Source organism: Ruditapes philippinarum, unplaced genomic scaffold (assembly GCF_026571515.1).
Source record: "Ruditapes philippinarum isolate M1 unplaced genomic scaffold, ASM2657151v2 ctg743_1_1_1_1, whole genome shotgun sequence".
Classification (NCBI taxonomy): Eukaryota; Metazoa; Mollusca; class Bivalvia; order Venerida; family Veneridae; genus Ruditapes; species Ruditapes philippinarum.
In genome coordinates, this window is record NW_026854628.1 from 153,443 (window position 1) to 173,213 (window position 19,771).

Sequence of the window (19,771 nt, forward strand, 5' to 3'; positions counted from 1 at the left end):
AATGTTTATGATAACTATATTTCAGCATCAAAAACCTTCGATAAGATAATAAAGTTTATTTGAAACTGAAAACGATCTCCAGACATTCTGTGTATATTTAGACAGCTGCAGATGGCGTATACTATTCTCCATAGATACGGAAAGACTTATATAAACACTTTATATAAATACAGATTTTTATCCTGCTTCACATGAAGAGTTTTCCTGGAGTTTATATTACCTCTTTCTAACACCGCAACAATAAGATAAGGAAACTATGCATTTCTTTGTTTCAAGTGCTTAAAATAAACATAATACAATTTTTCTTTTTCCCCAAGCATCTTAGGCCTATAATTTATTTGGAATAAAGTCAAAAAGAAACACACCAAATAACACCGTTACATAAAATATAATAACATCTTTTTGACACTTCAAACATTCACATGTTTAGAGTCGTGCTGTAAGCTAAGAAAAGAAACAAAACATTTATATGGTATAGAGTTTCTTATAAAAGGTCATACATTAAAGAATTTTAAAAACATGAATAGATAAATACTAGAAGAAAACTTCGAAATCCCCATGGTGAAAGATCACATTGGATTTAACAAAGAATAATTCTTGTGCGTGCGTGCGGGTGTATGAGTTTTAATTGTTTTTGCTGTTGTTTTTTGTTGTTGCTATTTTTTTTATACTTTTGTTGTTGTAATTATCTATTGTTCTTTTTTGGGGTGGGTGGGGGGGGGGGTTATCTGTTGTCTTATTTTTATTTTTTATTTTTTTTTTGGGGGGGGGGGGAGCTTTTTTTTTCAAGGTTTTGTATTTATCTTCTAAACAGTCACAAAATTATCGAGTTGTTGCTTGATTTCTTATTCTTGTAATGACACACATGGTCAGTTCAGCTGCTAGCTGCAGTATCTCACACACGCTAAGCATCGACAATCCAATCCACAAACCTAGAGCACCACCAATGCTCGACAAAAATGTAAACGGCTGAAAATATACATGCACATTAATTAAGTTCAATAACCTACTTGAATTATATATACATTTAAATCATAAAATCGTAAATAATGATTAGAAAGTTGCGACAATATCTAGAACTGACTTTGAAAATACTTGATTTATTATCTAGTTTTAATCCACAAGCTGGCAGTGTCAGATTATACATTACCATGATAGATAAATGAGCATACTAACAAAATAGTTCATTCATAAGCATTCTGCTTTGATACTTAGTTTATTCCAGAATTTGTACAAACAATTTTTTATACAAAACAAAAATGAAATTTACGTCAATAAGAGGTTCCTCCACAATAGATTCAAAGTTCAGGGTCTCGTAATAAATATTCAGAAGCAGGAAGTTTTTCCTGGAAAACAGACAGAAAAAATGTAACATGTATACTGGTGTTTTAAATATAGAATAAACTGCCGGATATTGGTTCAATGAGTGTGCATATAAATCTAAGCAAGTGGTTTTTCTTACACGATTAGAAATAACCTGATAATTTGGGATACCGTAAAACATATTTGTTTCACCACGATTGTATTTGGCTGCAGTCTTAATAAGTTATTGCGTCGACAATGAATTAGTCATTACCGTTCGTTTTAATCCTGACCTTTGAACAAATGAAAAGAAACTTTATTATATTTTCCCTTCGTAATCAAATTCAGAACTTCGAAACATTAACATGTTTAAACGAAACAACATACCCCAGTTCTTGGTAATTGTTCAAAATTTTTATTTCCTTGCATTCATCTGCACTTGTCTTACACACCACTTCTTTCAGTATGTCCTAGATATCGTCAATGAGATTTTTAAAAAATGGGGAAAAATAACAGGCTACTTTCAACGATAGATATAACTTACTTTACAGATAACATTAATGAAAGTAACGTCTAAAACGTCAATTTCTTATTTAAAAACATACATAATTGTAACAGAGTAATATAATATTTACCGTTTTGTAAATTATAAACTTGATAAAAGTGTAATTTTGTTATGCTAATAGAGTAAAGTTACTATGATAAAAGTGTTACGTTACTATGATAATAGTGTAATGTTACTATGATAATAGTGTTATGTTACTATGATAATAGTGTAATGTTACTATGATAATAGTGTTATGTTACTATGATAATAGTTTATTTTATGCTTTTCAGTGGATTACTGATTTATCCGTGAAAATTATATTTGGTAATTTCACAGTGAAAATTATCAAAATATAATTTCACTTTTTTCAATGACGAAACTACTTTTTTAAGATTTTCCCCATGTGGTACCTCAATTTTATTTTAGTTGACAATTCTGACAATGTCAGGCTGTTTAAAGAAAAAGCAAAGCTGAAATTGATAAATACCTTAAACGTCAAAAGTAATAAAAAGAAGAAAACTTACTTCTATTCATTCAAATTCCAATCACCAAATTTCGTCTCTAAATTTTTTGTTTCATTTTTACAGTCTGAAAAATACATTCCTTCCACATGCAAACTGCTCTTGATGACATTTGGGCATATTAAAATATCCTACGAGTAGGAACTGCCGTATGCTTTATGAAAAATTGAAAAGCAATGAACAGCTACAGCTCGTAGAACAATTAAAACCCCAGCGTTCCGAGCAAGTTCCAAGTCTTCCATTTTCATAGCTGCTTTTTTTTCATGTTTTCACATCTGTCAACACTTATTTTTTGTCTGTTTCAATCCTCAAATATGTTTTCTTTCTTTTAAAAAGGTGTATGACTAACAATTCCAAATGATATCCCTCATGAATCAAACACAATTATTTTCCTCCCGTGAAATACACAACTTTAAAAAATGGCTGCCGCTTACATTTAAACAAAGCCAGGTCTAATATAAATTCGCAGTAAGTAACAGAAAATATGATGGATGGTTGGAATTTTCTCCTACACGAATTTGTTTGTTTTTATTATTAAAACAAGCGATCATTCATATTTTTTAAAAAACAACATAATTAATATCACTGTCATTTAATGTTGATTGTCGGACTTATTTTTTAGCTCAAGACTTTTTGTTTTTTAATGAGAAATTCGCACAAAAATGGGCCTCTCAATGGGGAAAACAGAATTTTAATATTTATGTTAAATATTATGGAAATTTCGTTTAAACTTGTTTTTTAGCATAAAATAAAAAGAAAATTTGTTTGTTTGTTGTGTAAGATGTAATTTTATTTCATCTCGTGAACTTTAAAAACAGTATTCTCACTCGTGGCTACGCCACTCGTGAGAATACTGTTTTTAAAGCCCACTCAATGAAATAAAATTTCATCTTACACACAAACAAACAAATATCCTCTATGTAATGTTTCTATGATAATAGTGTTGTGTTACTATGATAGTAGTGTAATGTTACTATGATAATAATGATATGTTACTATGATAATAGTGTAATGTTACTTTTATAATAGTGTAATGTTACTATGAAATAAGTGTAATGTTACTATGTTAATAGTGTAATGTTCCTATGATAATAGTGTTTATGTTACTTACTATGATAGTAGTGTAATGTTACTATGATAGTAGTGTTAATGTTACTATGATAATAGTGTTATGTTACTATGATAATAGTGTTTTATGTTACTAATGATAATAGTGTAAATGTTTTATTGATAATAGAGTGTAATGTTACTATGATAATAGTGTTATGTTACTATGACAGTAGTGTAATGTTACTTTGATAATAGTGTAATAATACTATGATAATAGTGTTATGTTACTATGATAATAGTGTAATGTTACTATGATAATAATTTTATCTTACTATGAAATTAGTGTAATGTTACTATGATAGAAGTGTAATGTTACTATGATAATAATTTTATCTTACTATGAAATTAGTGTAATGTTACTATGATAGTAGTGCAATGTTACTATGATAATAATTTTATCTTACTATGAAATTAGTGTAATGTTACTATGATAATAGTGTAATGTTACTATGATAATAGTGTTATGTTACTATGACAGTAGTGTAATGTTACTTTGATAATAGTGTAATAATACTATGATAATAGTGTTATGTTACTATGATAATAGTGTAATGTTACTATGATAATAATTTTATCTTACTATGAAATTAGTGTAATGTTACTATGATAGTAGTGTATTGTCACTATGATAATAGTGTAATGTTACTATGAAATTAGTGTAATGTTACTATGATGATAGTGTAATGTTACTATGATAATAGTGTTTATGTTACTATGACAGTAGTGTAATGTTACTTTGATAATAGTGTTATGTTACTATGATAACTAGCTGTATGTCACTAGAATAATAGTTGTACATGTTACTAATGTATAATAGTGTAAAATGTCACTAAATGATAATAGTGTTATGTTACTATGACAGTTAAAGTGTAATGTTTCTTTGGGATAATAGTTCGCGTATTTAAATATACACTATGTATTATGTAGTAATAGTGTTATGTTACTATGATAATAGTGTAATGTTACTATGATAATAGTGTAATGTTACTATGATATAAATGTTATGTTACTATGATAGTAGTATAATGTTTCTATGATAATAGTGTAAAGTTAATATGATAATAGTTTGTTTTGTTTGTTTGTTTGGGTTCTACGTCACATCGACACAGTATCGGTCATTCGGCGATGTTCCAGCTTTACTTGTGGAGGAAGACCTCAGGTGCCCTTCCGTGCACTATTTCAGGCACGAAATGGCACCTGAGTAGAGCCACCGACGTTCCGTAAGCTTGCTGGATAGCTTCCTCACATGAAAGAATCCAAGGTCCCTGTCGGTATTTGAACCCACAGCGGTGAGGGGCAAGTGTTTTGAAGTCAACGACCTTAACCACTAGGCCACGGACGCCCCTTTGATAATATTGTTATGTTACTATGATAAAAGTGTAATGTTACTATGATATTAGTGGTTATGTTACTATGATAGTAGTGTTATGTTACTATGATATTAGTGTTATGTTACTATGATATTAGTGTAATATTACAATGATTAAGTAGTGTTATGTTACTAATGAATAATAGTTGTTATTATTGTTTACTATGGATATTAGTGGTTTATGTTACTGATGATATTATGTTGTTATGTTACTATGATATAAGTGTAATATTACAATGATTATAGTGTTATGTTACTATGATAAAAGTGTTAATGTTACTATGATAATAGTGTAATGTTACTATGATATTAGTGTTATGTTACTATGATATTAGTGTTATGTTACTATGATATTAGTGTAATATTACAATGATTATAGTGTTATGTTACTATGATAATAGTGTTATGTTACTATGATAATAGTGTTATATTACTTTGATAGTAGTGTTATGTTACTATGATAGTAGTGTTATGTTCCTATGAAATTAGTGTTGTGTTACTTCGATAATAATATAATTTTGCTATGATAAACGTTTGATTTTACTATGATAAATAGATTTTGCGATGATTATAGTGTTATTTTGCTATGATAAAAGTATTATTTTACTATGATCTTACAGCATATGATTTAGATGGCCACTGTCTTGCACTGATCGAAAAGCTGTATTGGACATCTCTGCAAAATGTTAAAGTTGTCATTGTAAAATATATATTAATGATTGTTTGACTTATAATTGAAATCAACTAAATTGGTATGTTACAACCCATATATTACAAAATCATATGTTCTAGTAGAATAATAATATGCAATGAGCATCTTTAATTACAAAACAATACATTAATTGAACAAAAAAGGCATTGGTTTGCATAGAAACATACTTGCATGGATTTTTGCAGTCGCACTTAACTTTCTTGTCATAAAGTGTTTGCATTGCTTTTCTCTGACAAAGTCTGTCTGAAATAAAATCAAAATAACACATCCTGTAATATGTTTATATTAAATTTCGTGCAGTTCCAATTTTGAGTAGAAGAAAACAGTTTACTTATCAAGGTTTCGTTTGACATTGATACCGTGCACAATAAAGATGTTTTGAAAATAAATAAAATTTCTGTGTCACTGTGTCATAATTAGTGTAATCTGTGTAAAAGAAGTAAGCACGGTTGTATGTATGAATGTAAATTTTTTTTTTACAACTACGTTCTAGGTTGCCTTAAAATACGTTCACAATAAAAGATGATACAATACGATTATTTTACCTGATGTCGTGTTACAAATGATGAAAGGTTTGTTAAAAATATCACTGATTGGTTCATGTATATACAGCCAACATCCACATGTCTCAAAAATGTGCAGAGCTTGACAAGCTTCATGACAAGCCTGAAATCAAGTAACTATGTTGTCAAATGAATATATTACACACTAAAAGATGTTTTATAAAGTTTTGTTTTACAAAATTCATTAAAACAATCTTTTTGGTAATGTTCATCTATTTTTATTGCATTGCATTTTTCCGTAACATGTCATACCTTTACACTATAGTTTGCACCAAACTTTTCTTTAAATTTTGTACCAGTCTCACACTGACCGTGTGGATATCCTAGGCGTGTAATGTCCGTCTGAAACATACAAAATGTTACATATAGGCGTAGGTGCCTAAAAACTTACGAAACGATCCGACTAGGTAAATAAACGGGAGAAAAATACATGAGAAAAATATGTGTATCAATATATGTTTATGCATTTATAAACATGCCTTCGTGGCCATTAACTTCAAGTGGTTTGCTCCTCATCAGCCGAGGGTTAATGCACATTTTTTCAAGCATTCACATCTATCAGCAGATAGCTTATTGAAGGTATATGACTCTTCAAAAGTGCCCGCTCTATATGCACTTAAAGTATTTACTCCACCATTAATTAAGACCTTTGTAGTGCCGGGATGACTTAACACTTTACAAAATTATCTTTGAAATGTTCTTTCTTGAATAAATATAAATAATTTCGTCAGTATAACTTACCATCAATATAAATTTCAGTTTAAGTTATTATAAATATAGAAGACATTCAATTTCGTAAATGAAATGGGACACAATTAATTAGGACATAAAAAAATGTACCAGATACATAAACTGATACAAAGATTTCGATACCTTAATGATATATCCTAAAAACTATAAAGATATATCCAATGAAATAAATATTTACAAATGTTATAACCAGAAAAACAAAAAGTTGTTTCCATATTTTCTTTGGTCGACTCTGGAAAGATTTGTAACATAGAGCATCAATGTTAATAAAAAAAACATGAGTTTGTTGTATGCAGTTAAAAAAAATTGTCTGTCAAACAGCTATTTTGATAGTATTTTATTTTAAAATTCAAAATACCTACAGACAGCAGATATAAAGCTTTTAACTTGCCGTAGATTATTTTTATTGTGGTGCATCTTGCCAAAATGTTTTTCTAAAATACCGATACCTATAAAGGAACAAATGACTCTTTTGAGATACCCTTTTCATTGCAATGTCTGTTTCAGAGTTAGCAGCTACAAAAACACCATCATCATCTGGTAGTGGAACAGTTCCACGCTCGTTAACAATAACTTTGACACCGTAACCATTCGTTAGTCCAGGGATAAACTCGCTAGTTTGTAGATATAGAAGGAGATAAAGACCTGCAAATGCAATTATGTGGATATAACTATTCATATGTAAATTCATATTGACAACGCATTGAAGAGACTTCACTAGGGTTTTTTGCATGACAGGACTGAACATATATATTTTTAAGATTTTTATACCGTTTGATGTATGTTGGTATAAGCCAATAATTTGCGTTAGCCAGTGTAACAGTATTTTTACGAGGGATGATATTTTTACTGTTACTCACAAACCCATGTGTTAATTATCTTACTACCCCGAACAATAACTGTGATGATTTTTTTCTTTAGAAATTAGACCATGTGACCAGATTTTGATACTGATGCCATGTAACGGAACAAATTTCTTACTCACATGGTGCACTTTCATTAAAAGTATCACTTACAACCAGTAGCCTATGGGAAATTAACATTACACAAAAGTGAGAGAAAAAAATACTTACTCATACCTAATCTTATTTAAATGAAAATGGTTAATATTCGTTATTTAGAATAAAGTCCTTTCTATATTTTTGCAAATATTTTCAAAGTTATAAGCAAATCAAAATAAGCTGTATTTGTGTTTTGGCTGTATTTTTATATGTTACCTCCATCAGGTCCTGGTCTGTTTACATACATGTCATCAGAATCTATTGTGTAACAATTACCATATGAAGCTGTCTGGAATAGCCTGAAGTTACTGAAAAGTAATAACAATATCAGGAAATAATCCCAACTGTTTACGATGTTGACATACTTCACAATTTTCTACTTTTACAATAATGGTCGAGGAGGGGATAAAACCAGAGATATTAGTACCAACAACAATAAAATAGATAACAATAAATTTGAGTACTTACATTAAAACATCAAAAATATAAGTACATCTGTATTTCTCATATAACATCACTCTGTAAAACAGTACTATCCTTTATCACATGCAATGTGGTAATCGTTTTATGAAATTATACTTTATATACAGTTGCAGGAAATACAGTGAGTTGGCCAATAACGGATCACTAGTGAAACTTTTAGTGTTTATGAACGAATGATTTTTGAATTCTTAAATAAATTTATGTAGATTTGAAGTATTTTTATTCCTCTTTTCCTGTATACTTCTTGTGAATTTGTATTCTGAATGCATCATGGTGCATTTACCCTTTCCAAACATCTAGTAAACATGCCAATAACAGGTCAAATCAGCCATTAGCGGATCACATGACATACGAATAGGGGATTGTCTCAAAACACGAATTTTCTGTCAAATTTGTCTGGAACAAAGAAAATATTGCACAAATATATGTCACCTCTGAATATCAGAGTGTAAAGGGTACCACTAAGTAAAGAATTCAAGAGGCAACTGAATGATTGTGGTCAACATAATGTTATGAATGTAATAATGGTGAACTATATAACTGCTCTCAATGATTTGTGTAGGCAACAAACACAAGACAAATGGTTGACATTAAATGCATATTTTTTTTTCAGGATAACAGGGACAAAGCAGCTCATGAAAACACCTTCTATGTAAAACTTGATTTAAGTAACTGTAACCTAAATGTGTTGTTGTTGTTGTTGTGAAACAAAAGCTTAAAGTGCAATACCTAGAAATTTTCATTTTCTTCTATGTGGTCAGTATGATTAGGATATACTAAATGTAAGAATAACAAACAAAATTTTCAACATATACTGCTTTACTCCTCCTTAGAAAAATCTGCAATAAAAAACATTTAAAACATTTGAAGTCACATATTCTGTAGGAATATTTCAGTCACAAATCATGTTGGCAATGATGTAAAGGAACATATATTTAAAGTTTGAAGAGATGGATACATTAAGAAATAAAAAAGTTGCAGTAAAAAATAAGATTTTTAATGATAAATCTTAATCCAAGGGGAGATAATTATGGAAATAGTTTTGCCAGAGTTATCAACCTTGTCACATCAGATGTGGTTGATGATAAGGAACATTATGATTTGAAGTTTGAAGTTGACGCTTTAAGAAAAAAAATGTGCATGTAAAAAATATTTTACTGTAAAATTACTGCATAAAAATCTTAAACTGAAATCAGGACACAGACGCTGGGTGAGGACAAGTCTCAATATATATGTCATATAAATAGCTGAATTGAAACAAAAATATGTTCTTTGTATCTGATTTATTAAATAACAATCATTTATGATGTTATATAGTCTGGAAAAAAACTGGATACCTACAGCTACGTACATGTAACCTGGAACAGTATTTCACTGTTGCAGCTGTTTATACTGCATAAAATACTTTTTTTGGCATGGACTGCATAATTCAGTTGTAATAATAACATAAATCATTTAAACTTTATATTATTTATTTATTTATTTGGTCTACAAATTTTCTTTAAAAAATATTTTCTATAATAGTTTGGATAACTTTGAGGCGGTCCCTTCCTATAAATTGCATGATCCGCTATTGGACAACTCGGTGCAATTCATTTGAATAGCGCTATCAAAATAATTCCTAAAGTTTTTTTTTAAACGGTTGGTGTTGCAGGAAGTTAACATATTGGGCATCAAATGTCTACCAGCTTTGATCCAATATCTTTCGAGTTTTTATGATAAATAATGCAACAATTTCAAACATGCGTTGTCAACGGCGCTTAATTTCACGAGAAACGGAAACGCTTGGTTAAGCATCTGAGTGAATCTGATATCAATTACACGGATGTTTACATTTTTTGTCCGCTGTCAAGTAGCTAACATCCTAATGCACATGCCTGTTAAGTAAAAACATTTTTAAGCTCAAAACTGTTTGAAGAATACTCTGTTTAATTACTGACTGATCCGTTATTGGCTATGATCCGCTAATGGCTAACTCACTGTACAATATAAAAAATTCTCATTTTACGAACTTTTGTCCGTTCAAGCTGTTTGACCGTGAAATAAATGATACTCGTACAAATGTCACATCAAATTTTAATATGGCCTTTTATCTAATACTTTATATTTGATGTATGCTCATCCTCTCGTTAGGCACAAAATACAGCTTTCGTTGTCAAGTACAGACCTAGGACATTTCAACAGTCATACGTCTAAAGAGTTACTTTTGTTCCACCAAGTGGTGGTAATATACCTCTATGCAATTTATGATTTTTTAGCCGAAAGTAGGCTACTTTCCAGCGGTAATAAATACCTTAACGCACAGTTACCAGTGACAATAATGAAAAAGGCTAGCTCTGAAAAGGGCTGTTTGTGTCAGCATAGGTCGCCGCTGTTTAAGCAAACCCTTCGTACCAGAGCTCATGCACCTTAGTACCCTTCCTAGTCGTCCCTCCCACATTTGAGGGCCATATTTAATTTGGCTTCTGCCATCACTCAGACTAAGCCATATACCTTTTACTTAACCGCGAGCTGTAAAAAGCATGTGGTCGTGCACGCATCAAATGGAATGAAAGGCCGAATATTGAATTCAAGATGAAAAGTATTTTACTCATAACGAAAAATTTTTGGTTAAAAAAATTTTAAAGTTCGAAAATTACATTATTGTTACAAAAACCAAATAGTTTTATTCATGTGCCTCTAATGCTATTTTAACATGGGTCGATATTTCATTAAGGTACAATGTCGCAACTGCAATGATTTGATGGATAAGAAAACTGCTGAATATTTTAAATATTCCATACAGAATACTTTAATATCTCCGCTGTTTGTTCACTTTCGCGTGATTTACAGTACCGGAAAACCATCCTTTGGGAATACAGTAATTAAAATGAAACAATTAAATCAATGTCAAAATAAGTTAAGAGCATCAGTCATTGCGCTCTGCTAGTGAAGGAAGGATGTGATGAGATCAATTATATTTTGACATAATCGTTATCTCTTGCGAATATAAACACGCTAAATAATTTACACTGTTTACACGAGGAACATGAAATTACGATCTTTACATTTCATGATGCTAGGTTTGCACTGTTTTTTTTTTTACAATTTTTCCTATTTTACTTCACTCCTTTCATCACATTTTAATATGGAATTTTAGATAAGCTAATGCATTCTTTTAATTCTTATAATTGAAAAAGCTTTTATGTATATTCTGATTTTCTGTCGCAATGAGAATACTCCGGGAATGAATTAATATTAGTACAGTGCTCGCACACAATTTGTCATACATGAACACCTAATACTAATTCAACGAACTAAGCCATTTAACAGTTATGTTAAAAGAATTCAAATAGAGTATAGGTAAAAGAAATTGTGATAAGATTGTAAGTACCTAGGACTGCACGTTTTCCCACTAAACATACATTCAAGCAGCATGTCATTCATGTTATGACCGGCAGCAGCTCGTTCTGACCTGAACAAAAATGTTATGTGTTATAAGAATTTATCACACACCCGTGCCGATTTTGCGACTCCGTAAATATGGTATTGCACGGCCGTGCATATATTTTGACGTGACGTCATTAGCGTTAACAAACATAGTGTAAAGACGCGCTCAATGATAGCGTTATACTATGGGCGCGTCAATGAAAAATGACTCTTATTTTACTTTAAACGGTCTTTATTTTGGGTATGTGATAATTAGAATATTAAATTCGTGTAAGTTCATTACTGAATTTATTGCACTCGTTGAATAAAATAATATTATGCTCGCCAGAGGCTCGCATAATATAATTTTATTCAACTCGTGCAATAAATTCAGTATTGAACTTACACTCATTCAATATCCTCTATATTGAACAAAAATGGTATGTGTCATAAGAATATTGAAGTTGATTATGTAAGTGGCTGAATAATCCCTGGTTTGCATATGTACCGTTGACGGTACTTATATTTGCGCAAATCCACATTGTTTATAATAATAAACTAATATCACTTAAGATTTATATTATTTCCAGGTCTGGAACAAGAAAACCCTGCTTAGTTAGTTTCAAGTAAAATGCCGTTTAAGGAAAATACATATGAGCAGCGTCACGACAAAACCAACATAGTGCGTTTGCGACCAGCATGGATCCAGATCAGCCTGCGCATCCGCGCAGTCTGATCAGGATCCATGCTGTTCGCTATCTGTTTCTCTACTTGTAATAGAGTTGGTAAGCGAACAGCATGGATCCTGATCAGACTGCGCGGATGCGCAAACACACTATGTTGGTTTTGTCATGACACGGCTCATATGGTTTTCTGATTAAAAATGTTGAGTGTTAACTAATGGAAACATGTTTTACAATGTAGCATGAGAAAAAAAGAAACTGCAAACGGAATCATATTTATGTTAGTTAACTGACCATTCAACAGAGTAACTCCTAAACAGACCCAATAAAACGATTTTCAACTATTTAGTATCTTTTGTAATACCATCTTTTCAGATCTTTTATACTAAAAACGTAGGTGGTACGAGCTAAATGACATTTAAAGAGGTTGCCCCGTACTTCGACTCATTGTTAGTATATTTTGACATCAAGTTAAGGATTGCTTAAGTCTCTGTTTTGGGTGAGAGTTCAGGCACTTCCCATTCAAAAGGTCTTCTATTTCAAGCGTTTTGATTTCGTTTTCGAGGGATCTTCCATTTCCAAAATCTTGAACTTAATTTTACATGACAGTTATTTAAAACAATGGTTATATATAATGACTCTATGATTTACATGACTTACTTTGGTAATCCCATATACAGATAATGGAAAATTTCCTTTAATAGAGCTAGAGGAGCTCTGTCATCATTATCATCTGACATTCCACTAATTGATGGAGTCACCGAGCCTTTGTCAAATCGTGACCATTCTAGATCATACAATTCAGAAACAGATCGCTTTGTTCTCTGGAAACAAGTAGATATTGACAAATTCAAGATAAAGATAATAAATGTTATTTCTGTTTCTACACTCAACAACTATTTTCTGATAATTGTTTTTCATCTACATTTTTCTTTAAATCCACAACTCTTTAAACAATTTGAAGATTCGTCATATAAGAAAGTAAGTAAGTAAGTAAGTAAATTGTTTATTAAAGTGACATATGTTATAAACAATAAAATATACAATAATGAAGACAATTATCAGAACACCCGGCCTAATGGGCCATATGTCACCTATCACATTTATACAATTATATACACGTCTTGAAGTGAGATATATATAATAAGTTTTACAGGTTGATATTAAAGAAAGCTTTTGTACATAAATGGTGACACACAATCTCTGAATCAAGACATTCTAATACATGCATATATTTTAAGGATTTTTGAACTACTTATTATAAATATAAGTGATTCTTTTATGATAAGCTTGCACTAGATATTTACTAATTTTGCGTGAATATAAGTTAAGCAATGTCCTTAATTTATCAGTGGTATTTAACGAGGTAAATCGGCTATCTAAACATTGGTTGCGAAATATAGAATGTCTAATTTCATCATATAATTAACATTCAAGTAGGAAATGTCTTTCATCTTCAACGGTGTTCATATCGCACAATGTACATATTCTACGCTCTAGTTCCTCGCCAACATATCTTCCTGTCTTAATCCTTAATGGAAGTATACCTATGCAGAATTGCACGAGCAGTGAACGTTCATTTCTATTAAGATTAAATTGCACATATTTTTTTGCGTAAAGGTTGTTTTAAATGTAACATATGTTCGTAATTTTCTAACAGTAAAAATGTGTTATGCCAATAGATAAGAATAGTATGCTTCTAATTTTTATTTACACGTTTCCATGTTAATATAGGCGTTTTTTCGTCAAATTGTTCTCTCAATTCTAGTTTGTTTAACAGTTCTTTCAGATTACTACACCAATTATTTGCACAGTTTTCATAATTCATTGAAAAGCTTGTTTAGTTAATCTACTATCATTCAATGATAAATGTCTATTCCAGTAACAGATTATACAGTTTCACAAGGTAACCATGCAGTGTCTCCAGTTATTGCAAGGATTGGGGCGAAATTATGTACTCCGAGAAAGTAACGTATTGCTCTATTCTGAACACTTTCTATCACATGACTGTGTTTAAATCCCCAGACTGCAGCCGAATAATCTAGTAATGTATCATATATGTTTGATGTTTACTTGAAATATTCCCTACTACCTTTGTCTGCCTTATGATGATATAGAAGATGTGAACAATAGTCTCTTATTTTTAACATGGTGTAAAAAATGAAGAAAAAATATAGTGAAACTGTTCAATGTAATTCAGTATGAACATAATATCATTAGAAATAATTTTTTTTTCTTCTCTATATAAAAAATACAATTTGTATATTAAATTCGATCATGTGTCTCACACCAACAATATTCATATGTAATTAGTTTGTAGTTTTATTGTCATGTACGATACTAAATCAACATCATCATTTATGGTATAACAGACCTACCTTCATAGAACAATTCGCTTGTAGAATAGTTATATTTTAAACCATTTTTATCAGGCACAATTCCATTTCTATAAGGCAATGTTAGTTTGTGCCTTACCATTCAATTCAAAATGAAAGACAATTTTGTTTACGAACGCTTGGATATGTTTTAATTAACGACATAATGTGAACAGATTGATTATCTTCAAATTATTAATCAAGATAATTCCACAAATACTCCTGTGTATTTACCTCATTACAGTACGCTTTAATAGCTTTTAGTTCCATATAATTTGTTCCCTGTAGAATTCCTTGAAATAAATCTACAATTTGACGGTCTCTATAAAAGAGTATAAAAACTTTATGTCTGCTACTAACAGTTTACAAAATAATCATTTGAATATGAAGGAAAATTCCAAAATATTAGTTAAATAAAAGATTTGTATATTTCTATAAAAGCAAATGACACATACACAAACGTATTTATAAACTGATAAATCCCTACTTAAAATAGCACCATGATATTTTGTTCTGGGACATTTTATTTATAACAGAGGCATTTTATGTTTAAACTATTTCGAGAATCAACCATAAGATAATAAAAGCTATGCATTAATGTTACCATTTATAAGTTTAATAAAAGATATTTCATCATGTATAGCTTCGAAACATTTCTTCTATACCTTTTTCCCGTACAGAAATATATAAATTGGCTGAGTTATTTCAATCACCTATGAGAACTGTAACAACAAATTTTGTAAGTGAAAATATTTTAATCATGTGGACTGATTTGTTACATTCTTATCACTGTAATAAAAAATAACATTTATTTCTGGTCGCAACCAAACTTGGAATCTGTTATTCTTGTTTATGTACTCGAGCACTTACTGAAAGTGATTATTATAGGTTGGTACATTTATGTTAGCCTGAACATGCTATAAAGTAATTAAGGACAGATACATGATTGATACATTGTTACCAAGAGCATTTATGCATAAATGAACAAAAAAAGAACTAAGTACCCTGTTTTAGTTAAATGAGTTCCCTGATACTTGGAGCAAAATTACTACTAAAAGTTTCTTATTATTTACAAAGTCTCTTGTTGTACAATATTGTTACAAATATCATTTATGCATATATGATGTACAAAAAAGTTCAATTTGAAAACTAACTAAGTTCCTTGTTTTAGATAAATGCGTTGCCTGACACTTGGAGCAAAATTACTAATGAAAGGTTTTTTATTATTTACAAAGTATCTTATTAAACAATTCAAATCAAAGCATATTCAAATGTTAAGATGTAAAATAAAAATCTGTAGCTAAAAAGATGATTCTTACCTTGTTTGTAGAATTGAATATTGAGTTATTATTATTATCAATGATATCAGGTTTTAGTTTTCTTAAAAGTGTTTTTGGAGCTACAGCATTTACCAAAGCCTGCAATTCCTGGCTTCCGTATTTTGAAACTTCACTGTTTTTAAGAATGTTCACATTACAAATTGTTACAGCTGGAAATGCCAAGTTATTAAATTCTAGAGAAACCGTTGTTTTCTTCGGCCAACGAGTGAACTGCTCCGTGATCATGTATAAATGTATAATCAAGATCACAATCGCGAGCACTGTAAGAAAAATCCAAAATGATTTCGATACAAAATGTCGCGAGGATTGGATATATCCACAACCATGCATAGACGTCTTTTCCGCAAAACGTCCGAGAACGTTATTTACGTGTTTATTGTATACACTTTTATCATTTTCGGTCTGGCTGCTGTCTTTCTCCTCGTCCATTTTCTCGAATTCTATTTTATTTCTGTTCATGACTGAAAGCTAACGTTATATACTGTCACAGAATAATCGACCCCAATAGAGTCATGAAGCGTTAATTGTCGTGCTTTCTTGTTTATATACTAACTTTATAGCTTTTATACGGTGATGAAAGTGATAAACAAATAAATAATTCGATTAATATAAAAGCAAGCGTGCTATTTATATATGATATGATGATTAATAATTTAACTCATTGTCATTGCTTTGAGACAATTAAATGATATTGATGACGGTTTTTTACGTCCATTAGTTTTCACAAAATCGGACAAATTCACGCGTTTGATATGATATAATCAACTCGCAATATAATTTTGTATATGTAAGCGGGCTTGCAATGTCAGTTGAAAAAAATATTGATTGGAACACAGAACACAATATATACTGTGAATGATGATGTTCTAGTAAAGAAAGATATCTTTCGCTTTGTTCAGTTTAATAATTATAGATCATACCATAACGCCTTGACCGTAACATGTTTATAAATTTTCATAAAAAAACTTGTAATATGAGAATGGACTTACAGCTAAATGCAATTTAAATGCCGGGAAAATGTTTTGTAAGGGTCGTTTTATTATATTAGTTTTCTATTAGAGAAATAGAGTCTCTTCAGTTAATGACCATAAGTATATGAAATCAACTTGATAGGTTATTAAATTTAAATAATAATTTTCGTCATAGCTTTACACATTTTGATATAATACATAGTTCATAAAGGAAGTAATAGTTTAAGATAAAGTAGAACTTTCTTTTAGAAATAAAGACACTCTTTCGATTCATAACAACCGAGGTTGTTTCTATGAACCAAGTAAAACATGACAGCAAAAGTCCACAAACTTTTTGAACATACATTGTACTTCTAAAACCATTATCAATTTTCATTAAATGTCCATTTCATAATTAATCCTCTTTATCAAAATACAATGCAGCGGACTCTAGGCGCGTGCATGCATCTCTAACCATTTAGCAAAGAATACTAACGCATTCCAACATCTTCTACAAAAGAGGTATGAAAAAAGGAAATAAGGGCTAGTGCTATCAAGAGAGCATTAAAACTTTATTGTTTCACATCTGTACTAAGATAAGAAAATTACAATGAAATGTTCAAAATGTATCTATAATAGATATAAATAAAAGCATAAATAGCAACTAGTGATATAACATTCTAACACGACCCGCATTTTCCCCTTGAACATAGAAGGACCGATAAGAAATAATATATCATTAACAGTGATTTTGTCGCTACGCCCTCGTGATATAATTCCTCGCATCTCAAAACAGTGATTTTATTTAGTAATAAAATCACTGTCTCGGGATACATCATTTCTTAAATAAAACGTCTCTTACATCTTAGAGATTGTTTTCAATATGCACAATAAAGAGTGATAGTTAACGTAAATCATTTTGTCACAAAATAGAACTACCAATTATCTTTCAGTTCCGATTTCTTTGTTTTGTATTCTATAGTAATAAGTTGATGGTAATATTGTAATAATGATTTTGATAATAGCCATTCGATATGTATAAAATTAAATGTCCAGTTAGTCCAGAAGCTTTTCTAGAAGAAATGTTCATTCTGGTAATACAAGAAAGGCACGTATGTTCCATATTGCGCTTTAGTTCATGTTGTAAGTTGCACTGAAAAGAAAAAATATATTTATAAAAGTCGACATAAATGCCTGCATATATTTTACGCTATCAGTTGTTTAATATTGAAATTCTCGAGACCTTTAAATTTATACAATAGATAATGTACGATTTCTGATTAAAATATGCTACGAAATAACTTGAACAGTTATAGATTGATTTCAACACGGTTACGAAATGTTTGGACTAAAAGGTTTCTGGGATCATTAAGTAACATTATTTATATATGTCTTTTACAACAACATTTACAGCAAACTCACTCCTGTTCACATATCGGGTGATAGATTTCTTCACAAGACTCATCCCCCAATCTGTAATCAAAGGTATGCCAAAATACTGCACAGTTTGGTTCTCTGACCTGGTTAGGTTGACTTTCATCCCAGGGTATGTATAAAGCATCTTCTCCAGAAGAGGCAAGTTGCCAAGTACTTCCTACAGTAGGCAATCTAAGACCAATCCAGAAAGCTTCATCTAAAATGTTAGATGTAGGTACTGCTTTATTGTTTTGAAGATAAGAAGAATTTTGCAATATAAACCAAGTTTTTTTCACAGAAAGAGAGAGGGAGGGGTGGAGAGAGAAAGAGGGAGGGAATCAATACAAAATAGAGTGGAGTAATGTCATAGTGGAGTATCGTATTAAGTAACGTATATTTAAAGAAAATTTACAAGATACGCCTCATGACGTAGTATGTGTGATAAATTTGGGAATTTCAAGAAATTATAAAAAGCATTCAATAAGAGACGCCGCCACTTACCGGCGTCGCCAATGAATATTGATTGAGCTATCATGGTAATTCTAAACTGTACTCCACCGACATAAACATTATTTATTGTTACAGAACATGATTTATACACGTTTACTCAAGATTTTCCATTGCAAAAGATTTACAGAGCATTTTATTTTGAAATAAGTATAAAAAAATCAAATAAAAAAATACAGCAGAACAATACGTACGGTTGTAGCTTAGCAGTATATTCTTTATATATTCATTTTCAGATGGCGTTTCTATCTCAATAAGGCGAGCTCCAAGTTCGTTACACATGATCTATTACGACAGACAAATACTTCATTAACAAAACATTCCAATAGCAGTTTATGTTTTTATAATAGCATTATAATTTCAATGTTGTGAAGAGCTCGAGAGTAAGATAACGTGATGTTATTTAGTTTTCGTACCTTCTTACTAAATTACCAAATAACATATTTTTTTCTCTTTTATACATTATAATCAAAATAATCTAATATAAAATCTAATAAAAGCCATTATTAAAGAATTAATGAAATATTCTGGCATGGAAATATACGTTCTGCCTTTCGTTATGTTGTTGGTATTTGTTTGTTTTTTGTTGGCTTTTTTGTTATGGTTGTTGTTGTTTTTCGTATAAAGAATAATTTACATAATGAAACTACCGGGCCGTCATTGTAGTAAGTTAATTTATATGGCGTCACAAGTCACGAATATGCAACAACTTTGCGTGCGCAGTTGTTCCGTCA

At 30.5% G+C, this 19,771-nt stretch overlaps 2 protein-coding genes across 2 annotated transcripts; both read right to left on the reverse strand.

Annotated features, from left to right (window-relative positions):
- Window positions 1-312: 312 nt before the first annotated feature.
- LOC132740627 (degenerin unc-8-like) lies at window positions 313-16,648 on the reverse strand. The gene is made up of 14 exons (XM_060728570.1): window positions 16,144-16,648; window positions 15,695-15,741; window positions 15,059-15,146; window positions 13,110-13,273; window positions 11,732-11,812; window positions 8,092-8,183; window positions 7,356-7,519; window positions 6,377-6,466; window positions 6,107-6,227; window positions 5,729-5,804; window positions 5,468-5,525; window positions 1,690-1,772; window positions 1,271-1,346; window positions 313-969 (listed from the first exon to the last, which is right to left on the reverse strand). Exons 1-14 carry the CDS (start codon window positions 16,621-16,623, stop codon window positions 823-825), a joined length of 1,767 nt encoding a protein of 588 aa, XP_060584553.1. The 5' UTR covers window positions 16,624-16,648; the 3' UTR covers window positions 313-822.
- Window positions 16,649-17,616: 968 nt separating this feature from the next.
- Window positions 17,617-19,544, reverse strand: LOC132740622 (perlucin-like protein). Its single transcript, XM_060728565.1, has 3 exons — window positions 19,232-19,544; window positions 18,537-18,747; window positions 17,617-18,267 (listed from the first exon to the last, which is right to left on the reverse strand). The coding sequence occupies exons 1-3, from the start codon at window positions 19,317-19,319 to the stop codon at window positions 18,246-18,248; spliced, it is 321 nt and encodes a 106-aa protein (XP_060584548.1). The 5' UTR covers window positions 19,320-19,544; the 3' UTR covers window positions 17,617-18,245.
- Between the last annotated feature and the right edge of the window lie 227 nt (window positions 19,545-19,771).

What these genes read in the sequence shown, in the direction of transcription:
- LOC132740627 (XM_060728570.1), bottom strand. Translation starts at nt 16,623, where the DNA reads ATGAACAGAAATAAAATAGAATTCGAGAAAATGGACGAGGAGAAAGAC. An exon ending in TATTCAATTCTACAAACAAG is followed by an intron (nt 15,742 to 16,143) that starts GTAAGAATCATC and finishes ATTACTTTATAG; the next exon opens with CATGTTCAGGCTAACATAAA. An exon ending in TGGAGGAACCTCTTATTGAC is followed by an intron (nt 970 to 1,270) that starts GTAAATTTCATT and finishes GTATATTTTCAG; the next exon opens with CCGTTTACATTTTTGTCGAG.
- LOC132740622 (XM_060728565.1), bottom strand. Translation starts at nt 19,319, where the DNA reads ATGTGTAACGAACTTGGAGCTCGCCTTATTGAGATAGAAACGCCATCT. An exon ending in TATACTGCTAAGCTACAACC is followed by an intron (nt 18,748 to 19,231) that starts GTACGTATTGTT and finishes CTAACATTTTAG; the next exon opens with ATGAAGCTTTCTGGATTGGT. An exon ending in CACCCGATATGTGAACAGGA is followed by an intron (nt 18,268 to 18,536) that starts GTGAGTTTGCTG and finishes TTTTCTTTTCAG; the next exon opens with TGCAACTTACAACATGAACT.